Genomic DNA, 26,995 nt, shown 5'->3' on the forward strand with positions numbered 1-26,995 from the left:
AAACGTCAGCCTCTCTGCTCCTATGATGCTGCTTGGCCTGCTGTGTTCATCCAGCCCTGCACCTTGTTGTCTCGGATTCTCCAGCATCTGCAGTTCCTACTATCTCTTAAAAATGTTACAGTCAGTTTTTATGTTCTATGCAAACTTACAGTCATATGTTATTTTGCCGTTATTAATCAATTCCGTGGCCCTTCTTTGCTGACTTCTAAACTGTTCCCAATCCTCAGGTCTGTTGTTTCTTCTTCCCAATTTGTATGCCTTTTTTTTGCATCTGATTCTATCTGTAACTTCCCTTGTAAGCCATGGTTTGGCTGCTGTTCTGTTTTCACTTTTGTGTCAAATAGGAATAAACAATTTTTATAGTTCACCCATTTGCTGTTTGAATATTTGTCATTGCCTATCCACTGTTATCTCTTTCAGTAACATTTCCAAATCTGTCATAGCCACCTCACGACTCAGTTCATTGTAGTTTCCCTAAGACCCTAGTCTCAGAATAATCTACCTCACTCTCTATTTTGATGAAGAATTCTGTCAGATGGTTGCTTATCCACAAGGGGTCTCTCTCAACTACTTTACCCAATCTAAGATGCTCCTTTACAGCATGCATCTCTGATTTCCTATTTGATGCCATTCCTAATGTCACCAGTCTTTCAGTCCCTACTTCCATTTCTCCATCTCCACTTTTTAGGGACAGACTGTCTACTAATGCCCACTATAAGCCCACTGATTCCCACAGTTACTTCGATTCCATTTATTCCCACCCTGCTTCCTGTAAACACCGTATTCTATTCTCAAAGTTTCCCTTTCTCTGTCTCATTGGTCCAACAATGTTTCCTTTCATACCAAAACTTCAAAACTGTGTTGTGTTTTCTTCAATCAAGGATTCCCTGACCTGCCCACCGTGATTAACATGGCCCTCAAAGGTGACCCCTTGCTCTTAACCATTCCTTTACCTCCGAGAGCATTCACAGAGCTCTCCATATCCTCTGTTTTCAAATTGTCACTGTGCCATTGGTGCCACCTCCAGTGCCAGCACCAAACACATCATTCTGTCCCCCCACCTTTCAGCAATCTGAAAGAACCATTCTATCTACAATATCTTGGTTCATTCCTTAGTCAACCGACCCTTTTCTTGTGCATATTCCCATGAGAGTGCAGGAGATACAGCACTTGTCTTTTCAACCTTCCCATTCCCATTATCGAGGGCTGTAGATATATCTTCCAGGTTATATAGTGATATATTTTTTCCGGTTTAGTCTTCTGTCCTTGCTAATTATGAACACCTCTGTATTCGTGACACCAAATGCATATTGGCAGCTACTCTGCCAAAGAACTCTGCAGCTGGTGAAATTTACCCTGAGCATTGCCCCCCAGAGCTTCTGTCCTTGATTTCCTACACTATTCAAGTAAGTTCAAATGAGCTTAAGGCGGAACATTTTTCTTTTAACATTGTCTCAGCCTGCTGGCCTCAGCATTAAATCTAATAGCTTTCAATCTTTCCTGCTGCTCCCATTTTTTTTTCAAGCATGGGTGCTGGTAATGGAGAATGGGTAACAGAGCCACTAGGTGTGGAAGATGCATCAGCTGATGTTTGGGTTGTTCGTCGGCAGATGGGTCATTCACAGCCCTGGCATCCTCCTATCTTGTATCTGTATAGTCTTCCTGGGGCATGGAGACTACTCTTTATTAACAGAATTTCCATGCTAATAATCTGCTAGAGCTATTTAAACTTTTGCTGGACCCATTTATTATCCCCATTGTCACTTGTACCAACATCCCATTTGACAATTAATTACTTCTATTCTCGATCTTCTCCTTGCTGTCCTATTTGCTGGCTCTGTTCATCTCTTAATGTCTCGCAGGTCTAAGAAAAGACTGTCAACCTGGAACATTAACTCTGCCTTCCCCTGTCGCTTCACAGACACTGCCACACCTGCTAAGTCTTTCCAACATTTTCTTTCGTGAAAATGAATTTACTTCCTTCATTTGTTGTGCAGAGCATGTTAAAAATGTAATCGTGAGGTTGTGTGACAATCCAGTAATTTCTCTGCAGCCTATTTACTTTTTAGCAGATTGCTGTGCACAGCAGAAAGTAATAAATAACAGTTCAGTCTGCACCAGAAAAGGTCTTTTCCTCGTCATGTAAGTGTCTGATGGTAGTATATAAAATTATGTGGGGCATGGATAAAGTGGATAGTTGGAAACTCTTTTCCAGGGTGGAAATGTCAAATACTTGGGGGTATAGGTTTAAGGTGAGAGGGGAAATTTTTAAAAGAGGTGTGCGTGGAAAGATTTTTTACACGGAGGGTAGTATGTGGCTGGGATGTGCTGCCGGGGAAGAAGCCGATATATTAACAAAGTTTGAGGCATTTAGGCAAGTTTAACAAAGTTTAAGAGGCACACACGAACAGATAGACAATAGAGGGATCCAGGGCGTGTGCAGGCAGATGGGATAATTTAGAGTAGCATCATTGTTAGCACAGACATGAAGGACCGAAGGGCCTGTTCCTGTGCTGTACTGTTCTATCTCATTAAACTGAAGTTCAGCTAATGCATTAAGGAATGAGCAGTGTTAGTGTATTTATCGCAGCAAAATGACATTTGAATTCTCGTTGGGTTGCTTAGAGATTTCAGACAGTACAGGAGAAGCCTGCAGTCTGCCTGACCAAATCCCAAAATGTGAGAGTGAATATTTGTCCTTTTGCCCCCAACTTAGTTGTTTGCTATCTGCCTCACAGCCCCTTATGCTGTCAATTTTGATAGATTCACTTCACCGACCTGTCCCTCATCCTTTTTTAAAATTATATTTGTTCACGGGCATTGCTGGCTAGGACAGCACTTATTGCCCATTGCCATTCACCCAGAGGGTGGTTAAGAGTCAACCACATTGCTGTGGGTCTGGAGTTACATGTGGGCCAGACCAGGTAAGGATGGCAAATGTTCTTCTGTACAGGACATTAGTGAACCAGATGGGTTTTTGCAACAAGCGAAAGTGGTAAAGTGTAAAGTAGCTACCTATAACTGCACCTTTCCACATGTGTGTTTAACCTCTGTTCTCTGACATTTTGTTGCGGCTGCATTTTTTCATTGCTTTTAAAAAGGTGGGAAAACCGGATCATTTTCCCTTTGAGTTCAAAGTAAGTGATCTAGACTCCTGAGCCTCTCTCTGCACCTCTGCTCCCAGATGTTTGAAAAACATTGTATGAAAATAACACATCCTAAGTTTGTTGATGATACAAACCTAGGTAAGAAGGTAAGCTTTGAGGAGGAGGTAGAGTTTTTAAAGGAATATAGCGATAAAATGTTGGCCCAGCCATTGATGCCTACCTCGAATAAATGAAAAAAGGCAAGTTAAGTAAGTGGGCAAGAGGATGACAAGTGGAGTACAATATGGAGAAATATGAGGTTATTCCCTGTGGTAGGAAGCAGAGGAAAACTATCAATGCCAATGATCAGAGGGATTTGGGTGTCCTGTACACAGGACACACAACATTCATGTGTTGGTACAGGAAGGAGTTGGAAGGGATGGATATTAGCCTTCATTTCAAGGGGCTAGAGTATAAGAGTAAGGAAATCTTGCTGCAATTGAACAGGATTTTGGTAAGTCCCCCTGATTATCGTTCTTGTGTGAAAAAGATATAGTTGCCTTGGAGGAAAGCACAACAAAGGTGCACTGCGTTGATTCCTGGGCAGAGAGTGTTATCAGATGAGAGACTGCACAAAATGTGCATATACTGTCCAAAGTTTAGAAGAGCGAGAGTTGATTTCATTCAAACATGGAAGATTCTAAGAGGGTTTGACAGGTTAGATCTTGAAAGATGCTTTCTCCTGTCTGTAGGGTCTAAAACCAGGGGACATAAAATCACCTCATGGTGATGGCATTTCAGGCTGAGATGAGGAGGAGTGTTTTCATTCCTGTAAATCTTTGTGAATTCCCTATCCCAGAGAACAATGGCATTAAGCATTTTGAGATTAACATTGGTAGATTTTGAGCTCTTAAGGGAATTGAGTGATTATGGGATCAAGTGGGGAAATAGATTTGAAATCCAGGATCAGTCATGATCCTAGAAAAATGAGAGCAGATTCAAGAGTTGGACTGCCTATTCCTGCTATTTTTTATGTTTGGTTACTACTTTCTCCACTGCCTCCAATGAGTTGATATCATTGGTGTAGTTTAGTACATAAAGTCCTGTTCTCCAAATGTGGCTATACCATGTCCCAAAACTGCACCATTTAACATTCCAGTCATATCAATACCCTGTAAAATGGGCCCTGTTTGCTCTTTACTAGCTTAAATTCTCTTTGCTGCCTTAATAATTGGGCAGTTGAGGTGAAGCCTTTTCCATGTGTAGTGTTTTTTACTTGATTCCAGAATTGTCCTTTCTCCTTCATAAATGCACATGTACGGCTGTATAAATGCTTTCTCACTAACTGGTTCAGAACATGGCACTAGAAATTAACTTTCTTGCCATTTAAATCATAACTCCTCATATTGCCCTTACAACATCTCCAGCTTTCTAATTTCTGTGTTATTAGTTGATAAGGTGGTGCTAAAAGTACATTCTTTTCATTTTTGTTCAGTTCATGAGATGTGGGCATTGCTAACAGGCATTTATTGCCCATCTCTAATTGTCCTATGGAAGGCTGCCTTCCTGAATTAGTGTAATCGTGTCCCATAGGTAGGCCACCACACTAAAAGACTAAAATTTTGACCCAGTGACACGGAAGGAATGGTGATATATTTCCAAGTTGGGATGGTGAATGGCTTGGAGAGGAACTTGCAAGTGCTGGTGTTTTCATGCAACTGCTGCCCTTGTCCTTCTGGACGGTAATGGTTCTGGATTTGGAAGGTTTAAGGAGCCTTCGTAAACTTTTGCAGTATATTTTGTGGATGGTGAGTATCAGTGGAAATGCATGTTGAAGGTTCTCCATTGGGTTAATAAATAGAGAAATAGAATATGAAAACAAAGAGATCATTCTTGAAGTTTCTAAAATTCTGGATTATAGTGGATAATTCTGGGATTCACATTTCAAGAAGGCAGCAAAAGACTTTCAAGTGGCTCCAGACATGGTTCACCAGGATGTTACAGGGATGAAGACTACAATTCTTTAAGAGTAGCTGCAAAATTGCAACAGTCCTGTTGGATCAGAGAACGTAAAGAGTGACCAAATAAGCTGTTTTCAAGGTGGTGGGGTTTTGATCTCGTATTGAGAGAGAATGAGACCCTCTGGTGAGTGGGTCAGATACCAGAGATCAGAAATTCAACATTATAGACAAGTCATTAAAGGAGAAGTGAGAATTTTTTTGTCACCCAGAGATGGTGGGAACTTAAATTCTGCGCTTGAAAAGATGATGGAAGCTGAATCCATAAATAATTTACAAACATTAGGAAGTTAGACATGTATCTGAAGATGAGAAACTTAGTGTTATGGATACAAAGTGGGAATATGGGATTGAGCATGGCCGCATTTCAAAAGTCTTAGCACAAGCACAGCGGGCTGAATGGTGGCTTCCTGTGTTTGAGTTTTCTGTAATTCTGAGCCATGGCCATACAGTTCATAGAACTTCATAGAATCCCTACAGTGTGGAAACAGGCCCTTTGACCCAACAAGTCCACAGCGACCCTGACAGCATCCCATCACCCTGTACCCCACCTAATCTACACATGGCTGAACACTAGGGGCAATTTAGCATGGCCAATCCACCTAGCCTGCACATCTTTGGACTGTGGGAGGAAACCGGAGCACCTGGAGGAAACCCACACAGACACAGGGAGAATGCCTGTGTGGAGTTTGCACAGTTGCCCAAGGATGGAATCGAACCCAGCTGGCGTTGTGAGGCGGCAGTGCTAATCACTGAGCCACCATGCCGCTTAAACAGCATGGAAACGGACCATTGAGTCCAGTTCGTTCATGCCGACCAGATATCCTAAATTAACCTAGTCCAATTTACCAGCATTTGGCCAATATCCCTCTAAACCCTTCCTGTTCATGTTTCCATCCAAATGCCTTTTAAATGTTGTAATTGTACCAGCCTCCACCACTTCCTCTGGCAGCTCATTCCATCTTTCACCACCCTCTGCGTGAAAAGGTTGCCCTTTAGGTCTCTTTTAAATCTTTCCCCTCTCACTTTAAACCTATGTCCTCTAGTTTTGGACTCTCCTACTCTACGGAAAAGACTATTCACCTTATCCATGACCCTCATGATTTTATAAACCTCTATAAGGTCATCCTTTAGCCTCCGATGCTCCAGGGAAAATAGCCCCAGCCTATTCAGCCTCTCCCTATAGCTCAAACCCTCCAACACTGGCAACATCCTTGTAAATCTCTTCTGCACCCTTTCAAGTTTAACAATATCTTGACTACAGCCGGGAGACCAGAACTGAATGCAGTATTCCAAAAGTGGCCTAATCAATGTCCTGTACAGCCTCACCATGACATCCCAACTCCTATACTCAATGCACTTGCCAATGAAGGCAAGCATACCGAATGCTTTCCTCACCACCCTGTCTACCTGCGACTCTACCTTCAAGGAAATATGAATCTGCATCTAACCCTAAGCCATTCTTAATTGGAGGATTTAAACCTTTTCCTCTGAGAATCCACTGGTTCCTCAGGCCCTGCTGCTCCTGACTACCTTCCCTGAGACTCCTTGGCAATTTGCTTGATGTTTCACTGCTGCATAGCCATTAACCAGCAGTTCCTGTTCCTTTTCACAACTGAGTGACTTCTACCACCGAGACAAAGTGAGCACGTACAGAATCTTGGTGAATCTGAGCTACTAAATCTCAGTTTGCAGGATGGTATGTTTAAAAACAAGGGCTCTTCTCTTTCTCCCCTCATCTCCAATCTGGCTCTTCCTTCCAGCACTTCAGCCCAGGAAGTTTCATCTGTGTGGATTTATTTGGGATAACATCTTGATCGTAGTAAAAACAAGATGCAACCATCATGGAGACCAGAATGGAATCAGTATGGACTGAAATTAAGGATTGATCTCACTAATGGGTATAGTTGTTGGATTTCTTAATAGCACAAGGGAGGTGGTGGAAGAAGTATGTAGATAAATGAGGGAATGAAGTATAAAATATATTGAAGCATAATCTTGGGCAATATCGGCTATCACCTGATATTAATTTGTCAAAGGTTGGTAAACACGATTAGGAAATAACATTCCTGCAATGTAGACATGACTAACCTAACAATTTAAAAACAGGGAAGATTTATGACTATCTAGTAGGGGATCATAGAGGCAATGGTGATCATAACATAAAATGGTGATACTAGCAAAGGACATAATTACGATTAAAGTTAGATTAATAAATTTTAGAAAAGCTCATTTTGAGAGACTGAAATTAAAACCTGGGAAAATTAAATGGGCAACAATATCATCAAAAAGTGTTGTCAAACAATAATGGAAACATTTAAGATGGTGTTCAGAGCCCAGAAAGTAAACATTCCATTAAAATGAAAGAACAACCTAAATCTTAGTGAAATGTTGTGAATGATCAAAGGCATAAGGGAACAATTAAGGGTCAAAAGAGGCAAACATAAAGCATACACACAACTGGGGAATGCATGATCAGAGAGAACACTGAAATTAGCAGCGAAGTCAAAATATATTCAGGAAAGTAAAGGGGAGCTGTGAAAGTAAATTGTTAAAGAAGATGGAACTGGAAATGAAACAGTAAAATATTTTATAGGCACATCAGTAATGTGATGGTAATAAGACCATTGACCCTATGGCAATCATTGGGCTGGATGTTTTGCAGTCAGGACTGTCTGTAATTTTGATCTTGAAGTCTGTAGTTGTTTTCGAGAATCTTTTAAAGGACTTTCAAGAGTTTGCATCAATTGTGAAGGGATCAATTGCAATTTTCTTGGACAGTAGAGATTATTTGACAGAAGTGTACCATGTTCATTTGGTGATGCTGGCAAATTGCTTATTATTCTTCAAAATATAGGGTCACAATGTGATGCTAGCAGATGACATGAAGCCCGTTTGATAAGGTTCACTGCATAGAAAGGTTTTAATTCAATGGTGTGATGATAGTTGGTTTCCTGTTCATTGGTAGAAGTTTAACTTAAAACGGAGCCCTAATTACTAGTCCAGTTACTGTGGTTGTGTGTTCCTACTTTGCCTGTCAAAGGTGTTGATTTCCTGCCAAGAAACATATAACATACCATTGTCTCCGGGTCTTTCAAAAGAGCTTGTTGAGGATGTTGAAACTGAAATTGTACTGGAAAAGCTAAGTAATTCGAAAGAATCTACCATTGTCTGTAAACCTGTCGCATAACTAATTTTCCAGTAAAATGTCCAAAGAACAAGAAACTCTGACTGTTCATTGTAAAAAGACATTGAAGCATTTGTCTGGAATGCAAAAGTTAATGGTAGTTGGAGGTGAGTTAAAGTTGTTTGAATTGAAAATGTTGAAACATTCTGAGCAAGATGAGGCATGGCAAATGGTGGGAAGACTGCTGCATTCTCTGATAAAATTGGCTCCTCTTTACACAGGAATGTTTGATTCTTTGTCCAGAATTTTCAAAAGCGTAGGGACTTGTTAAAAAAAAAATTTAATGAATTTCTCAATGTCTTGGAAAAGGTGCGGTATGAATAAAGTCTGAGAATATGGAGTCAGGGGATAAGTGATAGAATGGATTTCTAAAATAAAACAAAGAACTGGATGCAAGAGATCTGAAACAAAAACAGAAATTGCTAGAGAAGCTCAGCAGGTCTAGCAGCATCTCTAGAGAGGAAGCAGACTTAAAGTTTTGAGTGTGGCAACTCTTCATCAGTGATGGATAGCCAGCTGGCTTCAGTGTGGAAAACAGTTATTCTGTGTTTCAGAAGGGACCACTTCAGTTCACAACTTATATGAATGATGTGGACTTTGGAATCAAAATACCATTTCCAAATTTGCAGATGACCCCAATATTGAGGGGGTGGTGGATGCGTGTTGGAGTGGGGCATGTGTGCCGAATTCTGAGAAGAAATGCCACATCTTGTAATTTAGTTTTAATAAATTGCAGAATTGACAAGTAATAGGTAAATGAAGTTAGCACATTTTGCTGGGAATAATAAAGAGATGAATTTGTAATGTATAAGTTTTGGTCGAGTAAAAGAACAAGGAAATTTTGGACTATAGGTTATGTCAATCACTAAATGTTGCAAGGCTATAACAAAATCTCATTAAAGCTTTATTTCTGGATGGATAGATTTGAAACGTAGGGAAAGTACGCTAAACCTGTATCAAACCTTGGTGAGAACACATTTATACTGCATACAGTTCTTGTCGCATATAAAGAATATGGAGAAACTGGGGAGGGTACAGAGAGGATTTACAAGAATGATAACGGAAGTGCGAAGGGTACACGTCAAGGCAGGGTTGACAAGCTGGGTCTCCTTTTGAATAAAGTGTTTAATAAAGGTCTTTTAAATATATGAAAATTTTGATAGTGTATACAGAGTGTATGTTTCCTTTTGTGGTGAAGAGCTCAACTAAAGACCATCAGTGTAAGATGGTTACCAAGAAATCTAGAGGGTGGTGCTTTTGCAAAGAGTGGTGAGGATGTAGGACCTGCTACTTCAGGCATCGAGGCAAGCATATGTAGGAGAACAGAATATATGGTTACGTTGATAGATTGGGCAAGGACGGATGAGAGCAGGCTCAAGTGTAATGTAAACACCTGCCAGGACTGTTCTGGTGGAATGGCCTGTTTATATGCCACTTATCCCGTGTAACCCAATGAGTGTAAATGAACCGGCCTCTTGGAGAGCAAACACAGCCATGATCGGCGAATGGCTGCCTACTGAGAGAGCATAAATGGAGTTGAATGGACCTCTACATACTGATAGAGCTTTATAATACTTTCAGAGACTTGTCATTTGAAAAATTGTCCTTTGATGTCGATGACCCTTCAAGCACACCTCGAAAGGCTTCATTGGAGTCGAGGAGCAGTCCCAATGGTGATAAGACAATGCAGGTTAGAAGCTATTATGTTTTTGTATAAACTTATTTGAGAAAAATGTTGTTTGCTTATGAATTGATACGGTTACAAATTATTGTGGTAAACACAAACTTTTGTGTTTCTGTCAGCCAAATTCATGCCCATCTTGCCTACAACACAATGAATCACTCCAGTTAGGTTCAACAGCACTATACATACAAAAGCCACAAATGATATCCTGTGAGCTTGACTGTGCTGCATTCTCATTTACCACTCTGTAGTCTTTGGCATATTTGATCCTGAGGTGCGCTTTGGATCAAATTTTTGAGCCGTGATTAAGAATGCCTATTTCCACCTCTGTAAGGCTGCCTGAATTTGGTCTACCGTGGCTCTTTGATGAAACCATCAACCACGCCCTGTTACCTTCAAACATACTCTTAGTCATTGTCCACATTATATTGTTTGTAAATGTGAGGTCCCAGCCAAAACTCTGCCCAGAATAACTCTCTTTCATGGGATGTGGACATTACGATCAAAGCCCACCATTGTTGCTGGCTGCTAAATGCCCTTGAATGGATGGCTTGCTTGGCTATTTCAGAGGTCAATTAAGAGTCCTTACAATGTGGAAACAGGCCCTTTGGCCCAACAAGTCCACACTGACCCTTGGAGCATCCTACCCAGACCCATCCCCCTATAACCCACACATTCCTGAGCACTACGGGCAACTTAGCATGGCCAGTCTACCTAACCTGCACATCTTTGGACTGTGGGAGGAAACCGGAACACCCGGACAAAACCCATGCAGACACGGGAAGAATGTGCAAACTCCACACAGACAGTCGCCCGAGGGTGGAATCGAACCCGGGTCCCTGGCGCTGTGAGGCAGCTGTGCTAACCACTGAGCCACAGTGCTGCCCTTCTGTGGGTCTAGACTAACATATAGGCCTAATCAGGTAAGGATGGCAGATTTCTTTTGTTAATGGACTAGTTCAGTGGCTGCCTCCTATTTCTCGTCTACAACCTGTCCCTTGGCAATATCATTCAAATCACTGCATTAGTTTTTACACCTACGCTAACACTATCCAGCACACTACTCTCATCAACTCCCCTATTGTTGGTAAGCCATCAGACTGCTACATCTACAGTTGGATAAGCAGAAATTTTCTGCAGTTGAGTATTGGTAAGACCATTGTCTTTGGTACTCACTGGGGAGCCAGTACATAACTGGTAAAAGTCTATTATTGTGCAATAAGGACAAGAGTGAGTACTTTAAAACCTTGGGTTTGCAAAATGCTTTGCTCTTTTTTCAGGCTTTTAAAATGCAAATTTCTTGTCATCTAATTACAGCTTGATTTACCTCACTGTCTCCTGTTCCTTTTAACCTTTACTGCACCACGAGCCTTTCATATTGGTTTCTCAATGAAAATGTAATTCTGCGACGACTGAGAGGTTTTTGGAAGGCCTTTTGGTGTGACTAAACAGGAATAATTGTGAATGTGACTATTAACGTTTTTGTGGTTCCAGAGAAGAGGTTGCACATCTATACATTTTTTTTGTATCTCACACATACTCTCCAATGTAGTCTGTCGTACTGCAGTGTTACAGACAACTCCAGGTATGGGATACACCGCTGCAGTTTGCATGGGTATAAAGCTGTAGTCCCACTTCAGTTAGTGCAGGGCTATGTTATTGGCAGCTGTGTAATATTGTTTTCTCACTGTTTTATAGCTTTTGTTCATTTGTGTGTTATTTGTCTTGGCAAATTAGTTCTAGCATGGGTTGCATCTTTCTTTTTGTGGCTGAGGTCATTTGCTATCTTAGCTTTAGTTGCATTAAACAATTGATGTACTGATACTGCCTGCCCTGTGAATGCTAGGTTTTACTGTCTTTTATTTTCTGGGAATTATAGGTGAATGGTGCTTTTGAAGTACATGCTTCTCCTTCAGTCCTTTTTTGTACCTTTTAAAGGCAGACGCCTTGCCCTTCTGTCCCTTCCTTTATCTGCAGATGTGGGGCAGGCATCTTTGTAATTCCCTTCACATACCTGTGTCCCTTCCTACTGTCCCTTCTTACAGGAGGCTTTTGATTAATCATCTTCAGTCTAAAGGACTCTAAATTATCATAATCCTGATTCTGCTATTGAATAGGTCTAAGAGTGCTTGGACCAGATAACACACTTTTACCCAGCACCCTTTACTGCTCACCAGACTTGATCTGAGATGGCAGGACTGTCCTATTTGGATTGGACAAACTGCACCTGTGTTCTCTGGAGTTTCACAGAATGAGAGGCGATCTCATTGAAACCTACAAAATGCTTAAAACCGGGTAGATGTTTCTTGGAGCAGAATCTAGAAAAACAAGAGAAAATTTCAAATTAAGGGGGCTGTCACTTGGGGCTGAGATTCAATTTTTTATTACTCAGAGGGTTGTGAATCTTTGGAATTCTTACCCTAAAGGGTTATGAAAATTCTGTGTGGAGAAAAAGGTTTTGAAGTGGGTAGTTAGCAATGATCATATTGTGTGCGAGAGCAGGTGTGACGGGCTGAGTGGCCTACTCTTATGCTCCTGTGAATCCTCAAAGTTTTGCACTTTGTTTACCAATTTTATCCACAATGGCTGAGATCAGCTTACTCACTTTTGGTAGGTGCTGGATCACTTTAGTCTCTTGAGATTCTTTCTTGGTCATTGGGGTATCTAATGTATGGGAACTGGGCTGCCTCCAAGCCAAGAACCTAAGCTCCTGAGAAGTCGACACATGTATAGTTTCTCTCTCAATAGATGGTAGCCCTGGAAGGGATACACTCCACCCTCCTAACCTCTGCACATATGTCTGCAGCTTGGCAACTTCTTTTACTGTAAAGATTATTGCCTTGTAAATGTAAGTTGTTCTGTTTAAAGAGAGGGAAAGAAATTTGTTAATGTATATCATTTCCGTGTTTAATTATACTCTGGTGCATGTTAATTGGGGGCTCACCCCTGTCAATGTTGATAGGAGCAGACTGAACAAGGGTTTGTTGGTTGGAGACTCACTTTATGTAATTTGTGTGCTTCTACCTAAAAGCTGGTAAATTTATAGCTCTGTTCTGTTTTCTGATCATGGCTGTGTTTTTCTCTTGCCCAGTCCTGCTCTTATTCCTTATATTTCCCTTTTTTCCAGACTGATGTCATTCATCCAATTTCTCCAGTAAAGCAAATTTCATCCACATCTGAATCAGATGGTAATCGGCAAAGGTATGTTTGCTTCAGAGTACCTTTGGGTCAATCCCAGGAAAAGGGCATTTCTCAGTTATTTGTGAAATGTGTGTGTTTTGGAAAGGTTGGTGTTCCTTGCTGTTTCCTGATTGTTTTGAGGAGTGAGGTTGGGCTCATGTGAAGAGCAGGCAACAGTTTGAAAAACTGAGTTGTTTGCTGAGGTAATTTCAGAGGTCTCAAGTATGGGGCTGGGACTCATATAAGGGCCAGATTGCATCGGTATGGCAGGCTTCCTTTCCCGAATGGGAGTAGAGACCAAGAGAGCTTTTAATGACAGCTTCAAAGTAACTTCAACTCAACTTGGAATCATAGAATCCCTACAGTGTGAGTGCAGACCATTTGGCCCATTGAGTCCATGCCACTCCTCTGAAGAGCATCCCACTCAGACTCACCCTTCTACCCTATCCCTGTAACCATGCATTTCCCATGGCTAATCCTCCTAGCTTGCACATCCCTGGATATTATAGGCAATTTAGCATGACCAGTCCACCTAACCTGCATCTTTGAACAATGGTATGAAACCGGAGCACCCAGAGGACATGGGAGAATGCGCAAACTTCAAGCAAATAGTTGCCCGAGAATGGAATTGAACCCAGGTCCCTGGCACTGTGAGGCAGCAGCGAGCTGAGCCTCAGTGCCAACTTAAATTCTCAAACTGACAAGGAGGGATTTCAACCCATGTTCCTGGAAAACTGACTTCAAATGGATTTTTACAGCGACCAGTGATAGGTTAATGCTATGGTCAGCGATGACATCTTTCATTTCCAGATTTTATTAATTGAATTTGAATTCCACCAGCTGCCATGATGGGATTTGAATCCATGTCCCTAAAAAACTAATTTCAAATCCCACATTGCAGCTGGTGGAATTTAAATTTAATTAATAAAATCTTGAATTGAATCTGGTTTCAGTGATAGTGACCATGATGCTTTTGTTGCAAAAACCCATCTGGTTTCATTCATTGTAGGAATGAAATCTACAGTCCTAACCTGGTCCGGCCTACATGCAGCTCCACACCCACAGCAACATGGCTGGCTTTTAACTGCCGTCTGATATGGCCAAGCAAGCCACCGAGTGCTACCTAACACCTAAGATGTCTCAAAAAAGGATTGAAGCCTAGCATTGACCTAGGCACCAGAAATGGCAAAGTGAAATCAGCCGCCTTGTTCCTGCAAAGTTCTCTTTGCCAATGTCTTGGGTTTTGGCCCAAATTGCTGTCTCACAGACTATTCAAGCAAATCGTACCTTAAGCACTGACTCAGATAACACCATCACCATCCCCGGCTATGTCCTGCCCCACGGGCTCAATGAACCTAGCCAAGGTGACGGCAAATGGTGGACAACCAGGTGGGAGTTGTCGTAGGAGTCCTCAATATTTACTCCAGACCCCATGAAGCGTTGTGGCATCAGGACAAATATGGGAAAAGAAACTTTGTGGTGAATACCACACACAGCACGCCCTCATCTGACAATTGCTGCACTAATTGGAGGACGCACTGCGGTGACAAGGATGCAGATATGCTTTGGATTGGGGACTTCAATGTACATCACCAAGAGTGACTCCAGAGCACACATGCTGGTCAAGTCCCAAAGGATGTTGCTGACAGACTAGGTCTCCAGCACGTGGTGAAGGAATTAACAAGAGGGAAAAACATACTTGACCTCATCCTCATCAATCTGCCTGCTGTCCATGACAGCATTGGTAAGAGTTGCATAGTCCATTCTGCACATTGTGGATAGCTCTATTGTGTTCTGAGGCTCTATCACTGTGATAAACGGGATAAATTTTGAATAGATGCGGCAACCAAAGGTTATACATCAATGAGGTGCTGTGGGCTATCAGAAGCAGCAGAATTGTACTCCAACATAATCTGCAACGTCATGGCCTGGCTTATCTCCCACTGCACCATTATCATAAAGCCAGGCGATCAAACCTGGTTCAGTGAACAGTGTAGGAGGGCGTCAGGAGCAACACCAGGCGTAACTAAAAATGAACTCAGTTCACCCGATGAAGGAGCAGTGCTCCAAAAGCTTGTGATTTCAAATAAACCTGTTGGATTATAACCTGGTATCGTGTGACTTCTGACTCTGTCCACTCCAGTCCAATACCAGTACCTCCACATCATAAAAATGAATTGATGATGAAGCTATGACATAGGACTCCTTGTATCCCAAACAGTATAAGCATTATATAGAACATAGAACAGTACAGCACAGCACAGGCCCTTCGGCCCACGATGTTGTGCCAAACTTTTACCCTAAACCTAAGGTCTATCTAACCTCCACCGCTACCTTATACTATCATCCATATGCCTATCTAATAGCCGCTTAAATGCCCCTAATGAGGCCGACTCCACTAACCTCTCTGGCAATGCATTCCACGCCCCGACCACTCTCTGAATAAAGAACCTACCTCTGACGTCTCCCCAATACCTACCTCCACTCACTTTAAAACTATGCCCCCTCGTAAAAGCTACCTCCACCCTAGGAAAAAGTCTCTGGCTGTCTATCCTATCTATACCTCTGATCATTTTGTACACCTCCATCAAGTCGCCTCTTATCCTTCGTCTTCTAAAGAGAAAAGCCCTAGCTCTCTCAACCTTTCCACGTAAAACCTTCCCTCCATTCCAGGCAAATCTCCTGGTAAATCTCCTCTGCACCTTTTCTAATGCTTCCACATCTTTCCTGTAATGAGAACTGGACACAATACTCCAGATGTGGCCGAACCAGGCTTTTGTATAGCTGGAGCATAACTTCACAGCTCTTGAACTCAATCCCTCTATTAATAAAAGCTAACACACCATACGCCTTCTTAACAACTCTATCTACCTGGGTGGCAGCTCTCAGGGAACTGTGAACATGAACCCCAAGATCCCTCTGCTCCTCCACACTGCCAAGAATCTCTCCGTTAACCCTGTATTCTGCTTTCAAGTTTGTCCTTCCAAAATGAATCACCTCACACTTTTCAGGGTTAAACTCCATCTGTCACTTCTCAGCCCAGCTCTGCATTCTATCAATGTCCCTTTGTAACCTAGAACAGCCCTCCGCACTGTCCACAACGTGACCCACCTTCGTATCGTCCACGAACTTGCTAATCCACCCTTCCACTCCTTCATCCATTTACAAAAATCACAAATAGAAGAGGACCCAGAACAGATCCTTGTGGTACACCACTCGTAACTGAGCACCATGTTGAATATTTTTCGTCCACCACCACCCTTTGTCTTCTAAGGGTCAGCCAATTCTGAATCCAATCTGCCACATTTCCCCCTATCCCATGCCTCCTTACCTTCTACATGAGCCTACCATGGGGAACCTCATCAAATGCCTTACTTAAATCTATGTATACCACATTCACTGCTCCATCTTCATCCCCATGTTTGGTCACCTCTTCAAAGAATTCAATTAGGTTTGTGAGGCATGATCTATCCCTCACAAATCCATTCTGACTATCACAAATCAAACTGTGCCTTTCCAAGTGATCATAAATCCCGTCTCTCGGAGCCCTTTCCAGTAATTTGCCCACCACTGACGTAAGACTAACTGGCCTGTAATGTCCAGGGTTATCCCTCTTCTCTTTTTTGAACAAGGGAATGATGTTTGCCTCTTTCCAATCTTCCGGCACTATACCCGTGGACAGTGAGGACGAAAAGATCATCACCAAAGGCCCTGCGATCTCGTCCCTCGCTTTCCATAGAATCCTTGGATAAATCCCATCAGGTCCGGGGGACTTGTCTATCTTCAACTTCCTCAGAATTCCTAGCACATCTTCTTTACTAATATCAACCTCCTCTAGCCTACCTGCCTGTTTCACAACGTCCTCCTCTGCAAGTAGGTCCCTCTCAGTTGTGAATACTGAAGAAAAGTATTCATTAAGGACCTCTCCTATCTCTTTAGGCTCTGTGCACAAATTCCCTTTACAATCCTTGATCGGCCCTACCCTTTCTCTGGTCATTCTCTTGTTCTGCACATACATGTAAAAAGCCTTGTTGTTTTCTTTGATCCTATCCACCAACGTTTTCTCATGCCCCCTTATAGCCCTCCTAAGCCCTTTCTTCAGCTCCTTCCTGGCTAACTTGTACCCCTCTAGAGCTTTTTCTGTTCCTCTTTTCCTAAACCTTACATAAGCCGCCTCCTTCCTCTTAACCAGTCGTTCGACCTCTCTCGAGAGCCATGGCTCCCTCACTCGACCGCATCTTCTCTGCCTGCTAGGGAGAAACATGTCGAGCACGTGCAGTATGCATTCCTTAAACAATCTCCACATTTCTGTGGTGCTCTTCCTTGACAGCATCTGTTCCCAGTTTATGTTACCCAGTTCTTGCCTAACTGAATTGTAATTACCCTTCCCCCAATTATAAACTTTACCCTGCAGTATGTACCTATCCTTATCCATGACTATCGTGAAAGGAACAGAGTTATGATCGCTACCGCCAAAATGCTCTCCTACCAACACGTCTAACACTTGGCCCGGTTCATTGCCAAGCACCAAATCTAAAGCAGCCTGTCCTTGTGTTGGTGTATCTACATACTGTGTCAGGAATCCTTCCTGAACGCACTGGACAAAATCTGCTCCATCTAAACTATTACAACTAAAATATTTCCAATCAATATTTGGAAAGTTGAAGTCACCCATGACTACAACCTTGTGACTTCTGCACCTTTCCAGTATCTGCCTCCCAATCCGCTCCTCTACTTCTCTGCAACTATTAGAGGGTCTGTAAAAAAACCCCAACAAAGTGACTGCTCCTTTCTTGTTCCTGACCTCAACCCAAACTGACTCTGTAGACATATCATTCTCGAACTGCCTTTCAGTAGCTGCTATACTCACCCTGACTAGCAATGCCATTCAGCCGCCTCTTTTTCCACTCTCCCTCTTTCTTTTAAAGCATCTAAATCCCTGAACTTCCAACAACTATTCCTCTCCCCGAGTTACCCAAGTTTCTGTAATGGCCACAACATCGTAGTTCCAAGTACCGACCCATGCTCTAAGTTCATCGGCTTTATTTCTGATACTTCTAGCATTGAAGTATACACACCTCAAACCATCTCGGTGTCCGCAATTACGCTCCATCGACCGCAATTCTTTATAAACCACCTCACTCCCTGTTGTGTCAGTCGAAAGGCCGAATACCTCATCCTCTGAATTATAAATCCGGTTCTCCACCCCCTGCCAAACTAGTTTAAACCATCTCGTACAGCTCTAGCAAACCTTCCTCCCAGGATGTTTGTGCCCTTCCAGTTCAGGTGCAACCTGCCCTTACTGTACAGGTCCCACCTTCCCCAGAATGTGCTCCAATTATCCACATAATGAAAGCCCTCCCTCCTACACCAGCCCTGTAGCCATGTGTTTAGCTGCACTGTCTCCCTATTTCATACCTCGTTATCACGTGGCACTGTTAGTAATCCAGAGATGACTACCCTGTTTGTCCTGGACTTCAGCTTCCAACCTAACTCCCTGTACTCGTTTTTCACATTCTCAGTCCTTTTTCTACCTATGTCATTGGTACCAATGTGTACCATAACTGCTGGTTGCTCACCCTCCCCCTTAAGGATCTTGAAGACACGATCCGAGACATCACGGACCCTGGCACCTGGAAGGCAACATACCATCCTTTCATCTCGTTCGTGTCCACAGCACCGCCTGTCTGTGCCTCTTACTATCGAATCCCCCACTACAATTGCTCTCCTATTCTCCCCCCTTCCCTTCTGTGCCACAGGGTCAGGCTCAGTGCCAGAGACCTGTCCGCTATGGCCTTCCCCTGGTAGGTCATCACCCCCAACAGTATCTAAAACGGTGTACTTATTACTGAGGGAAACGGCCACAGGGGATCCCTGCACTGTCTGCCTATTCCCTTTCCCCTTCCTGACAGTCACCCAGCTACCTTTTTCCTGAACCTTGGGTGTGACCACCTCCCTGTAACTCCTCTCTATCACTCCCTCAGCCTCCCGAATGATCCGGAGTTCATCCAGCTCCATCTCCAGCTCCAGTTCCCTAACACGGTTTTTGAGGAGCTGGAGTTGGGTGCACTTCTCGCAGGTGCAGTCAGAGGGGACACCAGCAGTGACCCTTATCTCCCACATCCTACAAGAGGAACATGCAACTGCCCTAGTTTCCATTCCGTCTACTCTGTTCGACAGAGCTAAGCAATTCCACAAGAACAAATCTGAGCTTTGCAGTTCTGCCATATCCAGTCAAGAATAGTGGTGGACACTTGACAGCTCACTGGAGGAGGAACCTGCATAAAAATCCCATCCTCAATAATGGGGGAGCCCAGCACAGCAGGACATTAGATGAGGCATTCAATGGTATTACCATCGCTGAATCCCTCACTATTAACATCCTTGCAGTTACCAATGACCAGGAACTGAACTGGACAAGCCAAATAAGTGCAATGACTACAAAAGCAGGTCTTACTCTAGAAATCCTGCAGCAGGTGACCCACCACCTAACTTTCCAAAACCTGTCCTCTATCTACAGACACAAGTCAGTAGTGTGATGGAATACTTCCACTTCCCTGGTTGTGTATGGCTCCAACAACACTCAAGAAGTTTGACACCATCCAGGATAAAGGGACCCATTTGATTGACTCCACATTCACAGAGAATACTGGATAAAGCCAGCAGGTCTGGCTGCAACTGTGGAGCAAGAAACAGAGTAAATATTTCAAGTCAGATATCACATCTTCAGATCTGAAGAAGAGTCACTCTGTATTGCAACATTAACTCTTGTTTCTTTCTCAGCAGATGCTGCCTGACCTTCTGAGTTTCTCCAGAAGCCTGTGTTTTTGTTTCAGATTTCCAGCATCTATAAAAGCAAAATATTTTCACAAGCATTCACTCCCTCCACAACTGATGCTTAGTAGCAGCAGTGTGTCCCAGCGACAAGATGTGCTTCAGAAATTTACCAAGGCTCCTTAGATAGCACCTTTAAAGACCCATGCCCATTTAGAATGACAAAGGCAGCAGATACATGGAAGTTGCGAGCTCCTGTATGGAAGCTGTGACACCTGCAAGTTCCCCTCCAAGCCACTCACCTTCCTGATGTGGAAAATATCACCATTCCTTCAGTGTCGCTCCTTGACGGCATTGTGGGTCTACCTACACCAATGGACTGCAGTGATTCAAGAAACCAGCTCACCACCACCTTCTCTAGGGAAGTTGAAATGTCAAGAAATGCCAGCCCAGTCAGTGATGCCCACATCGCCTGAAATTATTATTTTTTTCAATTCTGTCGTTTTGTATGTTGAATACTGATGTCTCTTCTTACAAGACAATAGTTTACTGGCGAGTTAAATCTTTGCACTGACAGATGCTTCCTGTCCCTCCACATAGCACACAGCTGAAGTCCTCACTGACTCTAGATGATTTCAAGCTGATTGCAGTCTTGGGCAGGGGACACTTTGGAAAGGTAAGAATTTTAATATTTTGAAGTTTCATGTTGGTTATTCATGCATTCCACTTGATAGTTGGAGGTGTACTGTTCTAAATTCCTTTTCACGTGTTAAAACACTTAAATAGACCTGTTAAAATGATAGAACATGGAAAAGCATTTTGCAGAGAGAAAAGGAGTTGGTGTCACACTTTAGCCGGAGGGTTTGAAAGAGTGATTGTAAACTGGTTCTGCTTGGACAGGAAGTGGGAGGTCCAGAGAGACAGCCAAATCTGGACAAAGGTTTGAGTGGCATGGGAGGTGTTTCATGAGAAGCCGAAATCTGAGGACCTGGGATACAAGATAGAGTTGCGTGGTTGCGTATGGATGTGGCAATGATTTGGAAAAGGCTGCAGCAGGGGAAAGGCAGACTTTTCTGCATTTAGTTGTAAAAATTAAGGCTCATTTGCCAATAAATCTCAGGTGTATCAGGTGGTGAAGTTGGGGGAAATATTGGAGAGATAGATACGGTTGTTGCGAGCATTCACATTGAAAGTTGAGCATATGTCAGTTGTGGCTCAGTTGTTTGCACTCTCGCCTCTGAACTACAAGGTCCTGGATTCAATTCACACTCCAGGTCTTGAGCACTGAAAACCAAGGCTAACACCCCTCTGCAGTACTGAGGGAGCACTGCATTGTCTAAGGAGCTGTCTTTTGGAAGACATCTTAAACCAATGTCCCATTTGCCTGTTTAGGTGGATCTGAAAGAATCCATAGCGTTGTTTTGAAGAAAAGCAGGGGAGTTATTTTCAGTGACTTATCCAATATCTGTCTCCAACCACCTTCACTAAAACAGGTTATCTGATCATTGTAACAATGCTAATAGCACTTGTCATTAAAAAAGTGTTGACTCTGTATGCATATTAGTCTAAAATACACTGACAAAACCAAAAGAGAAGCCATGTTGTGGAGATAAAATCATAGAATTCCTACAGTGTGGAAACAGGCCCTTTGGCCCAACAAGTCCATACCGACCCTCAGAGCATCTCACCCAGACCCATCCCCCTATAACCCACCTAATCTACACATCCCTGAACACTACAGGCAATTTAGCATGGCCAATCCACCTGGCCTGCACATCTTTGGACTGTGGGAGGAAACCGGAGCACCTGGAGGAATCCCACGCAAACATGGAGAGAATGTGCAAACTCCACACAGATAGTCGCCCAAGGGTGGAATTGAACCCGGGTCCCTGGTGCTGTGAGGCAGCTGTGCTAACCACTGAGTCACCATGCTGCCCAAATGAGGAAGACTGCCCAAATGAGATTCTGCTGAATTAATCGGTTTCATTGGGAGCAATAAGAGTTGATACCTTACAATCACAATAGAGGAAGAAACTAATGACCATGAGAACTGGACAGTTGATGAAGATGAGCTCAAGTGCAGTGTAAATCTAAGAATTGAAGAGTTGTGAAAGACCAACCTTGCTGAAATGATTTTAACAGCAGGTCATTTTATGTCTTGCGCAGAATGAAGAAAAAAAGACCTTTCTGAAAGGCTGTATTTGTGTTTAAATAGCAGCTAACATGCTGTGCATGTGAAAGAGGTTGCGTGTGCTGACAGATGCAGCCACAATGGGGAGGGAGAACAGATGTACCGACTTAAGCCCCGACTGTTGTGTCCAATCTCCTCCCCTAAACACCAGTGATTTCTTTCTGGATTAGCCATGGGAAATGCAGGGTTATAGGGATGGGGGGGGACATGGTGTGGTCAGTGAGGATGCTGTAGAGATGCTATGATTCTAATTTGGGAGGAGCATTTGAAAGTAGCGTTTAAAGTGTTGACTATTTGGCATTTTACTTAGATCTTTTTCCCTGTGTTTTAACAGATCCTTTATATAATGCTGTAACTTGCCCAACTCTGATCTCCCTCAAGAAGCTGTCTGTGGTGCATTTGGTCAGTGTGTTTGGCTAGTAACCGAAGGTTTGGTAGTTTGAGACCACCAGAGGTTAAGCTAACCAGACAGAGATAGGTTGGGGTGCTGAGATGCTTGTCAGAAGGTTGGTGCTGACTCAATGGGCTGAATGGCCTCTTTTCGCACTGTAAGGGTTCTATGAGTTGCCTTTTATGTCCAATCTCAGCACTTTCCTTTTGATTTTTTTTTGGCAGAATCCTATTTTTAATTGCACTGATGTCAGTCATATAATACTTTGCAGTGAAGCATTGACTTTAAAGCTTGTCAGCTTTCTGAGAAAACAGATAAGATACAGTAAATATAGCTTGTGGTTTGCAACTGTTTAAGAGTATCAACTTTTTGAAAGTGTATCAAAAGCTACACAGCCTTTACATGACCTGGCTGCATTTCAGCGATAACCTGATGTCTGTAAGTGCAACTGCACAATGCACATTATCATGATGGCCATTTTTAATAGCAGCGCCCCTCCCCCACATTGGGAACAAGCATTCTGTTTTGAAAAAGGAACTTGAAGAATGAAGGTATAAGTTGCCAATCAGGACTGAAAATTGGGAGCAATGCCTAATTTGAAGACGAGATGGCGAAGCCAGCAGCAAAATGGTGTCCTGGGTAGCGTAATTCTACTTACAACTGTACCTTCTGATTGCTGAGTTTAGTCCTTCTCTAAGGCATGTGGATAATTCAACAAGGAGTTATCAGAAGGAACAAGTCTCACCGCTTATCCTATTCAACCAATGCAAAGTGGGCATAATCTCAGAGTAACAAAGAAGCATTGAAATATAGCAAATAGGAGAAGGATTTGGTGCTTTGAACCCGCTCAGCCATTCAGTGTGATTGTGGCTGATCATCCAATTCAGCGCCCTGTTTCTGCTGTCTCCCCGTACCCTTTAACTTAAATAAAGGGAATTACAATGAAAGGAGGACAGAGCAAATGTGAACTGGGAGGCTAGATTAGTAGGAATGATAGCAAGCAGTGACAGACATTTTAGGAGGTAATTCATGACACTCGGCAAAAATAAATCCCAGTATAGAGGTACAGTTCTGAGGCATAAACCAACTGTAGCTAACCAAGGAAGTTGAAAGTAGAGTATTAAATTGAAAGGCAAAGCCTCAATGGTAGCCCCAAAGACTGGGACAAATACAGAATCCAGCAAAGGAGGATGAAAACAATAATAAAGAGAAAATAAACCACGAGAGCAAACTGGCGTGGAATATGAAAATTGACAATAAGAGCTTCTTTTAAATACATAAAAAAGAAGAGAGGTCAAAGAGAACATGGGCTGTTAGAAAGTGAGTCTGGGGAACAGAAAATAGAGGAGTTAAACAGATATTTTGGAATGTCTGTTTTTGGAAGATACTTCAAACACTCCTTAAATGTTAAAGAATACAGGGAAAGAATTAAGCACCATCATCATCATCATTAGAGATGTAGTATTAGACAAATTAATAAGCTAAAGGCAGAGAAGTCCCCTGGCCTACTCTGCACCCTTTCGAGTACAATCGCATCCTTCCAATAGTATGGCAACCAGAACCGCACACAGTATTCCATCTGTGGCCTAACTCATGTTCTATCAAGTTGCAAAAGACTTCTCTTCTATAATTTATGTCCCAGTTAATGAAAGCAAGCATACCATTTGCCTTCTTCACCATCCTATGTATACTTTTGCTGGAACCTTCAGAGATCTATGGAGTAGAACACTGAGGTCTCGTTGTTTGTCAGTACTCCCAAGGGATCTACCATTCATTGTCTAAATCCTTTCCTAATTGGACCTTCCTAAATGCATCACTTCATACCTGATGTATTAAATTCCAACTGCCATTGCTTTATTTGATTTACCAGCTGATCAATATCAGACTGTAGCCTAAGACCATCCTCCTCACTATCAAAAGCACCACCAATTTTTGTGTCATCTGCAAACTTACTGATTATACCATCTGCATTCACATCCAGGGTCGCTAATGTACCTAACAAGCAGCAAAGGTCGCAGCCCCAATCTTTGTAGCACACCGCTGGTCACAGGTTTCCAATTACAAAAACAACCCTCCATCATTACCCTTTGCCTCCTATTTGCAAGCTAATTTTGGATCCAGTTTGCCAATTTGCCTTGGATCCCATGGGCTTTTACGTTGTGCGCCAGCTTTCCATGCAGTGCCTTGTCAAAGGCCGTTCTGAAGTCTCTGTAAACCCTATCAACTATACTGTCCTCGTCAATAGACAGGATCTCTCTGTAATAAATCGGCTGTGACTATCCCTGATCAATCTCTGCCTTGCCAATTTGTTGATTAATCCTGTCCTGCAGATTTTGTTTTCCAATAATTTCCCTACCAGTAATGTCATACTAACAGGTCTGTAATTACCCGGCCATCCCTACTGCTCTTCTTGAACAAAGGAGCCACATTAGCTATCCTCCAGTCATCTGACACTTCACCTGTAGTCAGCAAAGTAGTAAGCATAACAGGAACAAAAATAGAAGTTGCTGGAAAAGCTCAACAGGTCTGGCAGCATCTGTGAAGAAAAAATCAGAGTTAACGTTTCGGGTCCAGTGACCCTTCCTCAGAACCTGTTCTGTTTTGGTTCCTGATTTACAGCATCTGCAGTTCTTTTGGTTTTTATGAAGAAGTAAGTATGTCTGCCAGGGCCCCAGCAATCTCTCTTGTCTTTCATAGTAGGTTGGATACGGTCTGGGACTATCAACTGCGCGTCCAATGACATAAACACCATACTACCGCTTTGGGGAAAGACTGTTGCATAGCTGTTTGGCAAAATATTAAACAATGCTGCATGTATCAGCAATTGAATTGTCACTTTTACAGCCTAAGTTGTCAGCTCAATATGAAAAGATATATTTTGTCTTGCTGCAACTTGTTCTATTATTGTTCAACGTTAGAAGTCACCAAACCATGGAAAACGGCAACCAGTAACCTAAACATAATACGCATTCACCAGAACTTCAAACAGCTGGGCTACTAATATCTACACTAAACAAAGGGAAGGCAGATCTGAACAATGTGCCACAGCATTGTCATCTTTGACATCTTAGTTTTTTTTCTTGCAACAGGTGCTGCTGTCAGAATATAAAAAATCAGGACAACTATTCGCCATTAAAGCTTTGAAGAAAGGAGATATTGTTGCAAGGGATGAGGTTGACAGGTGAGATTTGATTTCTTATTTGAGCATCAATACATTATATTTTGCTACAAATTGCAGCACAGTAACTAATCATTTGACTCAACTGTCCATACTCTTAAAGGTCATCGACCTGGCCTGCTAACTCTCATTCTTCCCACAGATTCAGCTTGACCTTTTGCTCTCTCTCTCTCTCTACAGAAACTACTTGACCTATTGAGTATTTTCAGCATGTTTCTGTGTTAACTTCAAGTTTGCCCGAGTTCCTTCTTGGTGACGATTTCCAATAGCAGTCTTTAGTTTTGCTTGTCTTCACTCTGTGACTGCCGTGTTAAAACCTTTAATTTTATAGACCTTTATCCCATTTTCTGATTTTCTTCCAATCTTACTTTTGTTTCACTGATGTGTACATAAAATAGTTTACTGTTTTGATTTCTATTTCTTGGTAATTCAATTTTCTAGATTTTCTTTGTCTTCCTCGTTGCTATTGCCATGTCTCCTAATCTCTATGTATCCGCCCTTCTCATTCTGTGTTTGCTGACCATCTACTTAACTATGCTTCTTTCCTCCCCCAGTTTTTCTCTCATCCATAATGCATCCATGGAGTCTCATTAGAATTTAATTTGTTCTTCTTGCTGAGCACAATGTATTTTCCTTTTCCCTCTCCAAAGATCCTGCCAGACCTACTGAACTTCTCCTGCAATTTGTTTTTGTATCAGATTTCAAGCATCTGCAGTTCTTGTTATATTTCTCTATGATATCCTCATCAATTATTATCCTAAGTTGCTCTGTTTTAATGGTGTTACCAGTTCAGTGGAAAGACTGCATCTAACATTGTGATCAATCCAATGAGAGGGCTGCATTTAAACAGTGACATTAGGAGCAGGAGTAGAACATCTGGCCCTTCAAGCCTGCTCCACCATACAGTATGATTATGACTCATCCTCTATCTCATTGCCATATTCTAGTTTTCTTCACATACACCTTGATACCTTTAATATCTAAAAAATTATCTGTCTTTTTTTGACTATATTCAATGACTTGGCTTCCACAGATTTCTGTGGTAGAGAATTCCACACTTTCACTACTCTTTGAACGAAGAAATGGTTCTTCATCTAAGTCCTAAATGTTCTGTCCCACATCCTGAGACTGTGACCATTGGTTCTAGACTTTTTTTTTCTTATTCATTCATTGGACAAGGGTGTTGTTGGCTAGGCAGCATTTATTGCCCGTCCACAATTGCCCAGAGGGCAGTTCAGAGTCAACCACATTGCTGTGGGTCTGGAGTCACATGTAGGCCAGACCAGATAAGGATGGCAGTTTCCTT

The 26,995-nt window shown here is 42.4% G+C and overlaps 1 protein-coding gene across 1 annotated transcript in view; it reads left to right on the forward strand.

Moving 5' to 3' along the window:
• The window catches only part of pkn1a (protein kinase N1a), a 255,923-nt gene that overhangs the window by 165,852 nt on the left and 63,076 nt on the right, over window positions 1-26,995 (forward strand). Inside the window, exons 13-16 of the mRNA XM_048617854.1 lie at window positions 9,873-9,981; window positions 13,103-13,176; window positions 20,530-20,605; window positions 25,601-25,692. Of these exons, the coding sequence (XP_048473811.1) occupies window positions 9,873-9,981; window positions 13,103-13,176; window positions 20,530-20,605; window positions 25,601-25,692 (351 nt within the window). The remainder of the gene's footprint in view (window positions 1-9,872; window positions 9,982-13,102; window positions 13,177-20,529; window positions 20,606-25,600; window positions 25,693-26,995) is intronic.

The sequence above is a fragment of the Rhincodon typus genome, chromosome 38, assembly GCF_021869965.1.
Source record: "Rhincodon typus isolate 14 chromosome 38, sRhiTyp1.1, whole genome shotgun sequence".
Lineage (NCBI taxonomy): Eukaryota > Metazoa > Chordata > Chondrichthyes > Orectolobiformes > Rhincodontidae > Rhincodon > Rhincodon typus.